The 14875-nt window shown below is 50.4% G+C and overlaps 1 protein-coding gene across 2 annotated transcripts in view; it reads right to left on the bottom strand.

Moving 5' to 3' along the window:
• The window catches only part of tecpr2 (tectonin beta-propeller repeat containing 2), a 32069-nt gene that overhangs the window by 2399 nt on the left and 14795 nt on the right, over window positions 1-14875 (bottom strand). For both annotated transcript variants that reach the window (XM_055230906.1, XM_055230907.1), the window contains exons 19-25: window positions 13922-14180; window positions 13611-13703; window positions 6656-6753; window positions 4768-4903; window positions 1596-1744; window positions 1086-1227; window positions 234-383 (exon numbers count right to left, since the gene is read on the bottom strand). In XM_055230906.1, coding sequence (XP_055086881.1) covers window positions 234-383; window positions 1086-1227; window positions 1596-1744; window positions 4768-4903; window positions 6656-6753; window positions 13611-13703; window positions 13922-14180 — 1027 coding nt within the window. The remainder of the gene's footprint in view (window positions 1-233; window positions 384-1085; window positions 1228-1595; window positions 1745-4767; window positions 4904-6655; window positions 6754-13610; window positions 13704-13921; window positions 14181-14875) is intronic.

The raw sequence follows: 14875 nt of genomic DNA, 5'->3' as shown, positions 1-14875 counted from the left end.
GGTTAACTCCGCCGACATGAAGTTAAGAGAATTTAAGATTTCAGTGAGGTCCTCCTCTGCCCTCGTTTCTCGCTTTGGGGCCATCTTCACTTATTTCTGACTTTCTCCTGTAGTCTTACTTTTTAAAGGTTTTTATAAGTGTTAAATGTTAAATGCCATCTTCTTCAGTCGTAGTAGTAGTAGTGATTTTTAAAAATTGAGATGACTAATGCTTTTAACAGGAGCAGACTCACCTGTCAGACAGGAGCAGGTCCCGGGGCTGCGTCTCCAATAGTCTCCTGCACAGTTCTTCTCTGAGACCCCGACTCTCCGAGACACATCTCCATTTACACAACGAACCCAGACCGAGTCCAGACCGAGCAGGATCTGAGCCACCTGAAGACCTAAAGACCAGAGTCAGTCCAAATGTAGCTGGTTAGACTAGAATTTATATATATATATATATATATATATATATATATATATATTACACACTCCCTGGTCACATTTTTGGGGACATTTATTTTACAAAATCCGAGACCAAGAACAGACATTTTATCGTTAAAGGTAAGTGAAATATACATATCTTTGGCCTGCTAGTAAACAAACCGGTGAACTGAAAACTTTAGATTTTACTTCTCAATTGTTTCTTAAGTAGTGCTCTGTCGGGTAAAACTTCACATTAGCCTAAAAAGCTGAACTGGAAAAACAGGAAGTACTTTTCGTGACCTTTTACTAGACTTAAGATAGACTAAACATTTACAATATTGTTCCAAATGAAAAATGATCACCTTTATGGTCTTATAAATGAAGAGGAAACAAATAAGGGGAAATTAAACATGAAAAGTATAAAAGAAAACGAGTGAAGTAAATTTTCTTACAGGTATTACAAACACAACAGCACCATCTACTGCTGCATCCGTGACCCAACCTTGGATAAAGTCGAAGAAAATGGATTGATGGATATGTGTGTATATGTGTGTGTGTTCGTGTGTGCATATGTCTGTGTATATATGTGTACATGCATGTGTGTGTGTGCACGTGCATGCATGTGTATGTGCATGTACGTGTGTGTATATGTGTGTATATGTATGTGTGTGTGGTACCTGGCACGTGGTCCCAGGCGGTGCCCACGGGCATCTCGTCGCTGAGGCCGCTGCGAACGAACACAGCTCCTCTGTTATCGAGCGCCCAGAGCCTCCGATCACAGGGACTGTTCACGATCTGCACCAACTGTACTCCCACAGGCTGAGAGAGGAGAGACAGAACTAAACCAGGTCTACAACAGGTTTAAGACAGGACTAAACCAGATCTACAACAGGTCTAAGACAGGACTAAACCAGGTCTACAACAGGTCTAAGACAGGACTAAACCAGATCTACAACAGGTCTAAAACAGGACTAAACCAGAACTACAACAGGTCTAAGACAGGACTAAACCAGGTCTACAACAGATCTAAGACAGGACTAAACCAGATTTACAGCAGGTCTAAAATAGGTCTAAACCAGAACTAAACCAGGACTGAAGCAGGACTAAACCAGGACTAAACCGGGACTAAACCAGGACTAAACCGGGACTAAACTGGGTCTAAACCCAGTCTAAACCCAGGCTCTCACCAGTACAGGCGGCTCAATGCTTATCCACGCTGGAAGCATCATATTGGGGTTGAGGGGTTGAGTCCCGACTCTGAAGTAGACCAGACCTCTGGAGTCCAGAGCCCAAACGTGCTGAGAGCCACAGGATACAGACACCAAGCGGACTCCTCCTAAAGATATAACAACACAACAATACCATTAGAAATACACACCAGACACATCAGACACAGACAGACATACACATCAGACACACACCAGACACACACACACACACACCCCCACACACACCCCCCACACACACACACACCAGACACACACCAGACATACACTAATGTTGTCACAATACTAAAATGTCAAACTTATTTTCGATACTAAGGAACAGATTCGATACTGATACTTTTTCTTTAGACAATATACTCTGATTTTCCACATTAAATGGTAGTACTTTCTTTTCTCTTCCCATGTGTCCATATATCTGTGTCCCTCAGTGGTCCAGGAAGGTTCCATATTGGTCCATGTGCGTATACTAGTTTAAAATGATCTTGAGCTGTATAAGTATAAGACCACATGGAGTTATTCAGGAAAGGTTCATTTCGGTCAGTGGGACTTTTTTATTATCAAAACCTGTGAACAATGAGGATCTAGTTTCGATACTAGTTTTAGTATTAATTAGTATCTGATTTCTGACTTTTGACAGCTCTTCTTAGTGAACATAGTATTACACAAACACAACTAAACTGTAGGAGACAGAGACTAAGCCACACAAATATATTAAAACATAATTACTGAACTGCATTTAAGATGACATCACCACATTCTACAGACCAATCATATTTAACACAGATGGAGTAGCTCAAGTGAATCTTGTTCAAACACAGACGTGTGTTGTTGTTGTTGTTGTTGTTGTAACATAGTAAGTTCTTGGATCTAGTCTCTAGTAGAAATGAATAGGTTCAACATTTGTGAGATTGCCTTTTGGATATTTCATCTAAGTACAGTGTAATCTATTGAACAGTGTGTTCCATCTGGAACATGACATCTGAGGTAGAACCAGAGGTAGAACATGAAGCATGATTTGGATAGCCATCACTCAGAACTGACCCAGAAACACTTTTAGACCTGACCCCTGACCCCTGAGCCTGACCCCGGCACATGACTGCACTCTAGAAACACACAAACAACGAACACCAACACAGTCAGCACCAAGAAATGTTCCTGAATGACTGTGACATCACCCATGGCGTTCGGCTCAAAATGAAGCTCATCAAGGCTTGCAGTTAATCTAGTGCCCAGTTCCATATTTGGAATTCAGACCGCAAGTATCATAGCAACCAAAAAGCCAATCAGGAGTGTGGTTGTTGAAGGTAAGTGCCCTCCCCATGCCAAACCAACGGCTTAGCAATGCTGTCAATCAAACCTGTTGCTAACCCCAGCGGGAGTGACCTCGGGAAAGAAGGCGTGTGATTGGTCTGTTATTCATGTTCAGATCTTAATTTAGGAATAAAATATTGAAATAAATACCCCAGGATCATGTAGAGTGGGTTAATACGAACATTTTAAGGTCAGAGTGATGAGTCAGACAGCAGCAGTTACAGAGAGAGGGGACACAGTTTTTACATAGAGAGAACTGGAGCCAGAGTCCATGGACCTGAATCACGCCCAGCCTCACTTCCTGTTTGAAACATCTCAGCTAACAGGTTAGCTAGGTCCAGAGTTGTATACAGTCTATGACGGGGGTCAACTCCAGAGCCACATGCGGCTCTTTTATCCTTATACTGTGGCTCTGCGTGGCTTGGGAAAATAAATTATAAGTATTTAATTGAAGGGTATTTTATTTGTGTTACTTCTTTTTTAAATTTTAGTCCTGAATTGGAAAATTATTGTGATCTTGAAATATTTAAATCAAATTATATTTTATTATTTTTCATCACACAAAATAAGTGTCACACTCACGGAGGCTGGTATACCCATCAAAACACTGAATTTATCGCAAGACATTTCCATATTTTTCCTGAAAAATATCCAGAGGGAGAAGAGAGAAAAAAGTTGTTTCGCAACTGATGTGGAAGGCTGAGGAAAAATCAATTCATGAAGTGGATGAAGTCTGCAAATACAACTACATATGCAAGTTTTGTGGCTGCTCAAGAAATAGTCAGGCATAGGAAGCTCTTCAGACGGAATATACGAAAGAGTCATTCATTAAGATTTCAGAACACTTGAGTGAAATTGTGCAGAAAAGATAAATATCTGAGCAGCTATTTTCCACAATGAACTATGTTAAAAACACAGCTCACAAAACACAGCTTATCTGTGCATGTGTGTGAGTGTGTATCTGTGTGTGTACCTGTGTGTGTCTGTAGGGGGATGACAGCTGAGGAGTATTTTGGGGACACACGTCACTGTGATGTCAGAGTCCTGAGTCCTTAGAGTACTGTGTGTACTGTGTGTACTGTGTGTCTGTGTGTGTGTCTGTAGTACTTGTAGACAGAGATATGTGAGTATGCACTCCATGTTTGAGAGTGTACTGTGTGTGTGTATAAAGACAGCTGATTCTGAAGAGCATAAACATCAGCTCAGCCAATCACAGGAAAGAGAGGAGGACAGTGGGCAAATCAGAGTGCAAAGCCACACACACCTCCAAACACACACACACCTTCAAATACACACACACACACACACACCTTCAAATACACACACCTTCAAATACACACATACCTCCAAACACACACATCCAAACACGCGCACACATACTTCCAAAGACACCTCCAACCCCGCACGCCCACACACACGCACGCACACACACACACACACTTTCTCTGTAAAAACTATGGCCCCTCTCTCTGTAACTGCTGCTGTCAGACTCATTATTTTGGTATTAAAATGTTCGTATTAACCTGTTTTTTTATTTCACTATTTTGTCACTAAATCAAGATATGAACATTAATAACAGACCAAACAGGCGCCCGCTCCCTGCTAAATCAGTGGTCAGGACGGAAAGGGGCGTTACCTACAGCCTCGCTCCTTATTGGCTATTTGGTTGCTATGATACTTGTGGTCGGAATTCCGAATATGGAACTCAGCTCCAAAATTAGCTGCTTTAACTGTTAGCCTCGATGAACTTCATTTGGAGCTGAACGCTGTGGGGACGTCACATTCCCTCAGTCCTCTTCTTCATACAGTCTGTGGTTCTTACCTAACTGGCTGAGGTCCAGCAGACTCCAGGTGAGACCTGAAGGACAGGCCTGGGTCAGAGTCCGGATCAGAACTTGGCCGTGAGCGTCCAGAGCCCAGAGTGCATCTCTACAGGACGAGACATGACACAGCTCCACCTAGAGGACAGCACAAGTAGTATTTGTAGTGGTAGTAGCAGTAATACTAGTAGTAGTAGCAGTAGGGATAGTAGTATTTGTATTAGAATCAGAATCAGAAGAATTTTATTGCCATCGTTTGTGAACACAGTTCACAAACTAGGAACTTACTTCGGTGATAAAGTGCAACATAAAACACACTGAATAAATACAAATACAAATAAGGGCATGCACAAAGTTAAAAAAGATATGCTTAAAAAATAAACTAAAATACTTAGAGGTAGAAAATACACAGCAGCAACAGAACAACAGTGCAAACATGACTTATTAAAATGTTCATGAGACAAACGGCAGAGGGGAAGAAACTGTTCTTATGACGAGAGGTTCTGGTCCTCTCGTAGCCTCCTGCCAGAGGGAAATGGCTCAAATAGTCCATGTCCAGGGTGAGAAGTGTCAGCTGCTATACGGCCTGCTCACCCCCGAGTCCTGGAGACATACAGGTCCTGTAGCGATGGAAGGCTGCAGCCAGTCACCTTCTCAGCAGAGCGCACATTGCGCTGCAGTCTCTGTCTGTCCCTTGCAGTGGCCCCAGCGAAACCACACAGTGATGGAGGAGGTGAGGATGGACTCAATGATGGCCGTGTAAAACTGCACCATCATCTGGGCCGGCAGCTTGCCTTTCCTCAGCTGCCGCAGGCAGAACATCCTGTACTGGGCTTTTTTGACGAGGGAGCTGATGGTCGGCTCCCACTTGAGATCCCGGGTGATGCAGGTGCCCAGGAAGCGGAAAGAGTCCACAGTGGTGATGGGGGAGTCCGTCAGGGTAAGGGGAGGAGGGAGGGCTGTGACTTTCCTGAAGTCCACGATCATCTCCACTGTCTTCTGGGTGTTAAGCTCCAAGTTGTTGCTGCTGCACCAGGACACCAGACGATCCACCTCCCTCCTGTAGGCAGACTCATCGCCGTCTGAGATGAGTCCGATGAGGGTGGTGTCATCCGCAAACTTAACCAGTTTGACGGAGTCGTGGCTGGAGGTGCAGCAGTTGGTGTACAGGGAGAAGAGCAGGGAAGAAAGTACACAGCCCTGTGGAGATCCTGTTCTGATAGTGCGAGTGTCCGAGACATTCTTCCCCAGCCGTACACGCTGCCTCCTGTCCATCAGGAAGTCAGTGATCCACCTGGAGCAGCGCAGGGAGGATGGTGTTGAACGCAGAGCTGAAGTCCACAAACAGGATCCTGGCGTAGGTTCCCGGGGAGTCCAGATGCTTGAAGGATGAAGTGAAGGGCCTGGTTAATGCCGTCGTCTACAGACCGATTGGCTCTGTAGGCAAACTGCAGAGGGTCCAGGAGGGGGGAGGTGAAGGACTTGAGGTGGTGCAGGACCAGGCGCTCAAATGACTTCATGACCGCGGACATCAGTGCCACAGGTCTGTAGTCATTAAGTCCAGTGATACTGGGCTTCTTGGGGACAGTTACGATGGTGGACAGCTTGAAGGAGGCTGGGACGTGATATGACACCAGCACAGTGTCTAAAGGCGGAAGGAGAGACACCGTCTGGGGACGTGGCCTTACGGGGGTTTTGCTTCCTGAAAAGCTTAGTCACGTCCTAGTAGTAGTATTTGTAGTAGTACTTGTTGTACTACTTGTAGTACTGTAGTCGTAGTACTTGTAGTTGTAGTAGTATTTGTAGTAGTAGTAGCAGTAGTACTAGTAGTTGTAGCAGTAGTAGTGGTAGTAGTAATATTTGTAGTAGTATATGCAGTATATGAAGTACCTCAGGAGGCAGTGGCACAGAGGACGGCCTCAGTTCTCCATCTTGGTCCCAAACACAGAACAGGTCTCTACGACTCTGAGCCAACCACAGGAACGAACCTGCAGACAGGAGCAGACAGGAATAGACAGGAGCAGAGAGGAGCAGACAGGAGCAGAGAGGAGCAGACAGGAACAGAGAGGAGCAGACAGGAGCAGAGAGGAGCAGACAGGAACAGAGAGGAGCAGACAGGAGCAGAGAGGAGCAGACAGGAACAGAGAGGAGAAGACAGGAGCGGAGAGGAGCAGGCAGGAGCGGAGAGGAGCAGACAGGAGCAGAAAGGAGCAGACAGGAGCAGAGAGGAGCAGACAGGAACAGAGAGGAGCAGACAGGAGCAGAGAGGAGCAGACAGGAACGGAGAGGAGCAGACAGGAGCAGAGAGGAGCAGGCAGGAGCAGGCAGGAGCGGAGAGGAGCAGACAGGAGCAGAGAGGAGCAGACAGGAGCAGAGAGGAGCAGAGAGGAGCAATGACAATAGTAAAATGACCTATTTAGTAACAATCATAGTAACAGTATTACAAGTATTTTAAGGAACAATAGTAAAATGACCAGATTTTTGTAGTAGTACTAAATGCAGTAGTAAAATTACTAGTTTTAGTTGTCTTTGTAGCACCCACAGTACTGCAGTATTTATAGTAGTAGTAGTAACATAACCGTTGTGGGGGTTATAGTTACAGTAGTAACAGTAGTATGTATAGTAGTAAGCGTATTAATAGTCGTAGTCGTTGTACTACAACAATATTACTACAATACTATATTTACTAGTTGTAGGGGGTTGTAGTTATAGTAGTTGTAGTAATACAGACATAGTAGTAGCAGAAGTAGTAGTAGCAGTAGCACTCGTAGTATAGTACTCGTAGTATAGTACTTGTTGTATAGTACTCTTAGTATAGAACATGTAGTATAGTACTCTTACTATAATACTTGTAGTGTAGTATTCTTAGTATAGTACTTGTAGTATAGTACTCATAGTACAATACTCTTAGTACAGTACTTGTTGTATAGTACTCTTAGTATAAAATACTTGTAGTATAGTACTTGTAGTATAGTACTGGTATAGTACTCTTAGTATAGTAGTCTTAGTATAGTACTAGTAGTATAACACTCGTACTATAGAACGTGTAGTATTGTACTCTTATTATTGTACTTGTAGTATAATAATCGTAGTATAGTACTTGTAGTATAGTACTCTTACTATAATATTTGTAGTGTAGTATTCTTAGTATAGTACTTGTAGTATAGTACTCTTACTATAATACTTGTAGTATAGTATTCTTAGTATAGTACTTGTATTATAGTACTCTTACTATAAAATACTTGTAGTATAGTACTCGTTTAGTACTCTTAGTATAGTAGTCTTAGTATAGTACTTGTAGTATAGTACTAGTATGTCGTAACGGTGCGGATAGGACCAAAGGATGCAGACCAGAGCAGTTTTAACAGTGTTTATTTACAGCGGTGAAAATGCAGTCTTTAAACCGGTCACAAGAGCAGGTACAGGAACCGGGGAGCGGGAGACGGGTCAGGCGGGTGCGGTGCAGGTAGAGGCGGGCAGGACAGGACCAGGACGGGGATAGAAGCAGGTGCGGTACCAGGGCAGGCGGATCAGACGAAGACCAGAGCGGGGAGCGGGTGACAAACCAGAGACCAGGACCGGACAGGAGACGAGACGAGCAGGAGACGAGACGAGCAGGAGACGAGACGAGCAGGAGACGAGACGAGCAGGAGACAAGACGAGCTGGAAGCGATACCGGGACTGGAACGTGGCGGCAGGAGCTGGGCGAGTAGAGGCAGGAATGTTTTACACGCGGACGGTCTGGCACCGAGTGTAGACTGCCAAGCCTTCTTGTACTCAGCAGCAGGTGGTGGTGATTAGGCTGATGCACCCCAGGTGTGCACGGGAGGAGTCAGGCACTCCACCCAGCTCCAGACACATAGGTAGGGGAGGGGGAGAGAGCACGGGAGGACAGGGAAACTGACATCATGACAGTACCCCCCCCCTAAGGTCCACCTCCTGGTGGACCCCCAGGCTTGTCAGGATGAGCGCGGTGGAAGTCTCTCACCATGTCGGGGTCCAGAATGCGTGCCCTGGGCACCCAGGATCGCTCCTCCGGACCGTAACCCTCCCAATCGACGAGGTACTGGAGGCCCCTACCACGGCGACGAACGTCAATCAGGCGGCGGACGGTGAACGCCGGGTGGCCGTCAATGACTCGGGCGGGCGGTGGGGGATCGGCCGGAGGGCACAGGTCGCTGGTCCGGACTGGTTTAACCTGGGAGACGTGAAAGGTCGGATGAATCCGGAGAGACGGGGGTAACTGGAGGCGCACCGCCGATGGATTTATGATCCTCATGATCTTAAACGGTCCCAGGAATCGGGGGGACAGCTTACGGGAGTCCGTCTTCAGCGGGACCGTCTTGGCGGAGAGCCAAACCATCTGGCCAGGTTGGTATACGGGCGCCGGGACACGGTGGCGATCGGCCGTCGCCTTAGTGCGCGCTCCAGCCCGAAGAAGGGCCGCCCTGGCCTTCTTCCAGATCCGGCGACAGCGCTGGAGATGGCGCTGAACAGACGGGACGGCGAGGTCCCTCTCCTCCGTGGGAAAGAGAGGGGGTTGATATCCCAGCGATGCCTCGAAGGGGGACATACCAGTGGCGGAACTCACGAGGGAGTTGTGAGCATACTCTATCCAGGGCAGGTGAGTACTCCAGGTCGCGGGGTTGGCGGAGGCTGTGCACCGTAGGGCCGACTCCAGGTCTTGGTTGGCCCGCTCCGTCTGCCCATTAGATTGTGGATGGAACCCGGACGTGAGGCTAACCGTGGCCCCCAAACCGTCGCAGAAAGACCGCCATACCTGAGAGGTGAATTGGGTCCCTCTGTCGGACACGATGTCCACCGGGATGCCGTGGAGTCGGAAGACATGACTGGTCAGCTGGTCGGCAGTTTCTTTGGCTGTGGGGAGCTTAGGCAGGGCAACGAAATGGGCGGCCTTGGAGAAGCGGTCCACAATGGTGAGAACCACCGTGTTCCCCTGGGAAGGGGGAAGGCCCGTCACGAAGTCCAAGGCGATGTGGGACCAAGGGCGACGAGGAACTGGGAGAGGATGCAAGAGACCAGAAGGGGGTGAGTGGGAGGCCTTGGCCCGAGCACATACCTGGCAGGCGGCGACATAAGCCCGGGTGTCTGTGTCCATCGTGGGCCACCAGAAGCGTCTCCTGAGGAGGGAGAGAGAGCGACCGGCACCAGGATGGCAGGCGAAACGGGAGGCATGGACCCACTGGAGCACCTGAGACCGGACAGAATCGGGAACAAACAGTTTACCTGGAGGGCCGTTACCTGGGTCGGGGTCGTTGGTCTGGGCCTCTCGGACGGTGTCCTCGATATCCCAATGGACCGCGGCCACCACACACGAGGAGGGAATAATTGTTTCTGCGGTGACCGGGCTATCCTCCAGGGCGAACTGGCGGGAGAGGGCATCGGGTTTGACGTTCCGAGATCCGGGGCGGTAGGTGAGGAGAAAGTTGAAGCGGCTGAAGAAGAGGGACCAACGAGCTTGACGGGGATTGAGGCGCCTGGCGGACTGGATGTACTCCAAGTTTTTATGGTCGGTCCAGACGATGAATGGTTGCTCCGCCCCTTCGAGCCAGTGGCGCCACTCCTCCAAGGCCAGCTTTACGGCAAGGAGCTCCCGATCCCCCACGTCATAATTGACCTCGGCCGAGGACAATCGCCGGGAAAAGAAGGCGCAGGGACAGAGGCGGTTGTGGGGGTCGAACCTCTGCGAAAGCACGGCCCCCACTCCCGAGTCGGAGGCGTCGACCTCCACGATGAATTGCCGTGAAGGGTCGGGCTGGTGCAGGATGGGAGCGGAGGTAAATAGTCTCTTAAGCTTCTCGAAGGCTGTCTGCGCCTCAGGAGACCAGGCAAACGGCAAAGCAGGAGAGGTGAGTTTAGTTAAGGGCGAGATAACCCTACTAAAATCCCGGATGAAACGTCTATAAAAATTGGCAAAGCCGATAAATCTCTGGAGCTGTCTCCGGCTGGTAGGAACGGGCCACTCAGTGACAGCCTGGATCTTTTCAGGGTCAGCTCTTACTTGGCCCCGCCCCACAATGAAGCCCAAAAAGCTGACCTCCTCTGCGTGAAACTCGCATTTCTCAGCTTTCACGAACAGTTTATTCTCGAGGAGGCGCTGGAGAACCTGGCGAACGTGCTGATGATGCTCCTGGGGGGACCGCGAGAAAATCAAGATGTCATCCAAGTAAACAAAGACGAATCGGTTAAGGAAATCACGGAGCACATCGTTGATGAGGGCTTGGAATACGGCAGGGGCGTTGGTGAGACCGAAGGGCATAACCAAGTATTCGAAATGTCCCAGGGGTGTCTTGAAGGCCGTCTTCCATTCGTCTCCCTCCCTGATGCGCACCAGGTGGTACGCATTCCGCAAATCCAACTTTGAGAAGATGGTCGCACCGTGGAGGGGCGTAAATGCCGAGTCCAGTAAGGGAAGCGGGTATTTATTCTTTACAGTTATATTGTTCAGACCCCGGTAATCAATGCAAGGCCGCAGGGATTTGTCCTTCTTAGCCACAAAGAAGAACCCCGCTCCCACGGGTGAAGTGGACGGGCGGATGATTCCGGCAGCCAGGGACCCACGGATATAGTCCTCCATTGACTCGCGTTCAGGTTTAGACAGGTTATATAGCCTGCTAGATGGTAGTGGGGCACCCGGCAGGAGGTCAATGGCGCAGTCATATGGACGGTGGGGCGGTAAAGAGAGGGCCTTGCTCTTGCTAAAAACCTCCCCCAGGTCGTGATATTCAGCAGGCACCGAGGACAGATTGGGGGTGTCTGGGGACGGATCAGCGACAGGAACGGACCTCCCGGCCGGAGGGAGGGCGGACCGAAGGCACTTGGCGTGGCAATCGGGACTCCAGCCCGAAACTCCGCCCCTGGCCCAATCGAAAACCGGGTTGTGGGCGCGTAGCCAGGGGTAACCAAGGACCAGAGGAGAAGCGGAGGAGGACAGGACATGAAACTGACGGTTCTCTTGGTGGTTGCCGGACAGAATCACGGTGACAGGTTCTGTGATGTGAGTGATGTGCCCCAGAAAACGTCCATTGAGTCCCTGGGCATTTAAGGGGCGTTCGAGGGGCTCCAGGTAGACCCCGAGCTGCTCCGCGACTTGGGCATCAATAAAGTCCCTCTCAGCCCCGGAGTCGATAAGGGCGGAAACGCATAAGGTCTCTGTGCGAACGCACAGGGTGGCGCTGAGCCGCAGTCTATTAGAAGAGTCCAGGATGTGTTGCTCGCCCACCAGTACTCCCAGTGCTACTGGTGGGCCCCCCCTTTTGGCCGAACTGGGCAAGTGACCACATAATGTCCGCGCTCACCGCAGTAGAGGCAAGCCCCGGCCAGACGACGCCTCCGTTGACGCTCCTCGGCCGACACAAGGGTCCTGTCGAGTTGCATGGGCTCATCCGGCGGGGGCGGGGCAGCGCGTGGCTCCGGCGGGACCGGTGACCGGCGTCTCTCTCGGCGACGAGCCCGTAGGCGGTTGTCTATACGGTGAGTGAGGGAGATGAGGGTCCGCAGGTCGGGGGGTTCGTCCCGGGAAACCAATTCATCTTTCAAAGTCTCGTTCAGGCCCCGCACAAACACAGCCCGCAGCGCGCTGTCCGTCCAGTCCAGCTCCGCCGCATGTGTCCAGAATTCAATGGAATAATCCGCTACCGTCCTGGAGCCCTGGCTGAGAGTCAATAACCGGGAGGCAGCATTGTCCTGGTAGTGCGGGTGGTCAAACACCAGCTTAAACGTGGACACAAATTCATTAAAATCCAGGCGATCCACAGACGTCTTCATTAGGCGCGCCTCTGCCCACTGGAGAGCTCTGCCCCGGAGTAATCCACATATATATCGGATCTTGGTGGCCCCCGAGCTGAAACGAGAAGGGCATTGCTGGAACATGAACTCGCACTGGAACAGGAATCCGCGACAGAGGTGAGGTTGTCCAGCATACGGCTCCGGATCCGTGCCTCTCGGCTCCGGGAGGCGTGGCGGCGCTCCGGCTGCAGCAGGCGGGGTGACGAGGAGCGCGGCCACCTGGTGGTTAAGCTGTGCCACCTGCTGGGACAATGTCTGATTTAGCTCCAATAGAGTCCGAATGGATTGGTCATGCTGACCCAGCACCGCCTCGGGGTGAGAGTGCGTGAGGCGGCGCGTCTGGTCCGGATCTGAGCCTGCTTGGTCCATAGTGGCCAGACCGTTCTGTCGTAACGGTGCGGATAGGACCAAAGGATGCAGACCAGAGCAGTTTTAACAGTGTTTATTTACAGCGGTGAAAATGCAGTCTTTAAACCGGTCACAAGAGCAGGTACAGGAACCGGGGAGCGGGAGACGGGTCAGGCGGGTGCGGTGCAGGTAGAGGCGGGCAGGACAGGACCAGGACGGGGATAGAAGCAGGTGCGGTACCAGGGCAGGCGGATCAGACGAAGACCAGAGCGGGGAGCGGGTGACAAACCAGAGACCAGGACCGGACAGGAGACGAGACGAGCAGGAGACGAGACGAGCAGGAGACGAGACGAGCAGGAGACGAGACGAGCAGGAGACAAGACGAGCTGGAAGCGATACCGGGACTGGAACGTGGCGGCAGGAGCTGGGCGAGTAGAGGCAGGAATGTTTTACACGCGGACGGTCTGGCACCGAGTGTAGACTGCCAAGCCTTCTTGTACTCAGCAGCAGGTGGTGGTGATTAGGCTGATGCACCCCAGGTGTGCACGGGAGGAGTCAGGCACTCCACCCAGCTCCAGACACATAGGTAGGGGAGGGGGAGAGAGCACGGGAGGACAGGGAAACTGACATCATGACATAGTAGTACTCTTAGTATAGTATTTGTTGTACAGTACTCTCAGTATAGTACCTGTACTGGGGGGGTGGACGGAGGAGGAGGTGATGAAGCTCCATTTTGTGGATGACACAGTTCCTCGAGGAACCAGAGTCTGCCAGAACGTCCCTGCAACAGAACAAGTCAGATGCCTTCCCTGAGTGTCTTGAGTCTGTTTGGGCCTGAGATTCAGGCAGACACCGCCCTCTGCTGGACCTCACACAGACACACGTCACACCAGAATTACACCAGAATTAAACCAAGACTAAACCAGGACTAGACCAGGACAAGACCAGGACTAGACCAGGACTAGACTAGGACTAGACCAGGTCTAAACCAGGTCTCACCTGTGATCCTGCCACTGTGGTGATGGTGAACTCGGTTCCGGGCGGATCCAACCCAGACTCCAGAGGCTCCGGTACAGATCAGAGCCGGCTGGACCTGAGAGGACTGGGACAGGAAGGACACCACGCGGTCAACAGGACCCCCCCTGAGACCAAGACCTGAACCGAGTCCAGACCCTAGTCCAGAACCAAGCCCAGAACCAGACCAGAGCGAATGGAACAGACTACCCTGGTCCAATGCCGCATAGTCCCAGATACGAACCTGAGGAGAGAGAGAGGGGGAAAAGGGAAGAGGGAGAGAGAGACCGAGGAAAGGGAGAGAGAAGATGGGATAAGAGGCAGAACAGAGAGAGAAGAGAGGGAAGGGAGAGAGAAGACATGAAGGGGAGGTGGAGAGAGAGAGGGAGGAGAGGGTGGGGGTGAGAGAAGAGAGGGGAGTGAGAAGAGAGAAGAGAGTGGAAAGGGGGAGAGAAGACAGAAAGGGGAGGTGGGGAGAGAGAGAGGAGAGGGGGAAGAGAGGAGAAAGAAGAGGTGAGAGAGAGGAGGCAGAGAAGAGAGGAGAGGAGAGGCAGGAGAGAGAGGAGGCAGAGAAGAGAGGAGAGGCAGGAGAGAGAGAGAGGAAAGGGAAGAGAGAGGAGAAAGAACAGGGGGGAGAGAGAGAGGAGGGGAGAGAGAAGACGGGAGAAGAGACAGGAGAGAGAGAGGAATCAGAGAATAGAGAGGAGGAGAGAGAGGCCGGAGAGAGAGAGAGAGAGAGAGAGAGAGAGAGAGAAAGAGAGAGGGAGAGAGAGGAAAGGGGGGAGAGAGAGTGGGGAGGGGAGAGAGAAGGGTGAGGAGAGACAGGAGAGAGAGAGATAAGAGAGCGAGGGAGTTAGAGGAGAGGTAGGAGAGGAGAGAGAGAGTGGGAAGGATAGGCAGAGGAAAGAGAGAGAGAAGGAAGGTGGAAAGAAATAGAGA

The sequence above is a fragment of the Periophthalmus magnuspinnatus genome, chromosome 22 (assembly GCF_009829125.3).
Source record: "Periophthalmus magnuspinnatus isolate fPerMag1 chromosome 22, fPerMag1.2.pri, whole genome shotgun sequence".
Classification (NCBI taxonomy): domain Eukaryota; kingdom Metazoa; phylum Chordata; class Actinopteri; order Gobiiformes; family Gobiidae; genus Periophthalmus; species Periophthalmus magnuspinnatus.
Note: the sequence above shows the minus strand (reverse complement) of the source record. Positions and strands in the feature narration are given on the sequence as shown.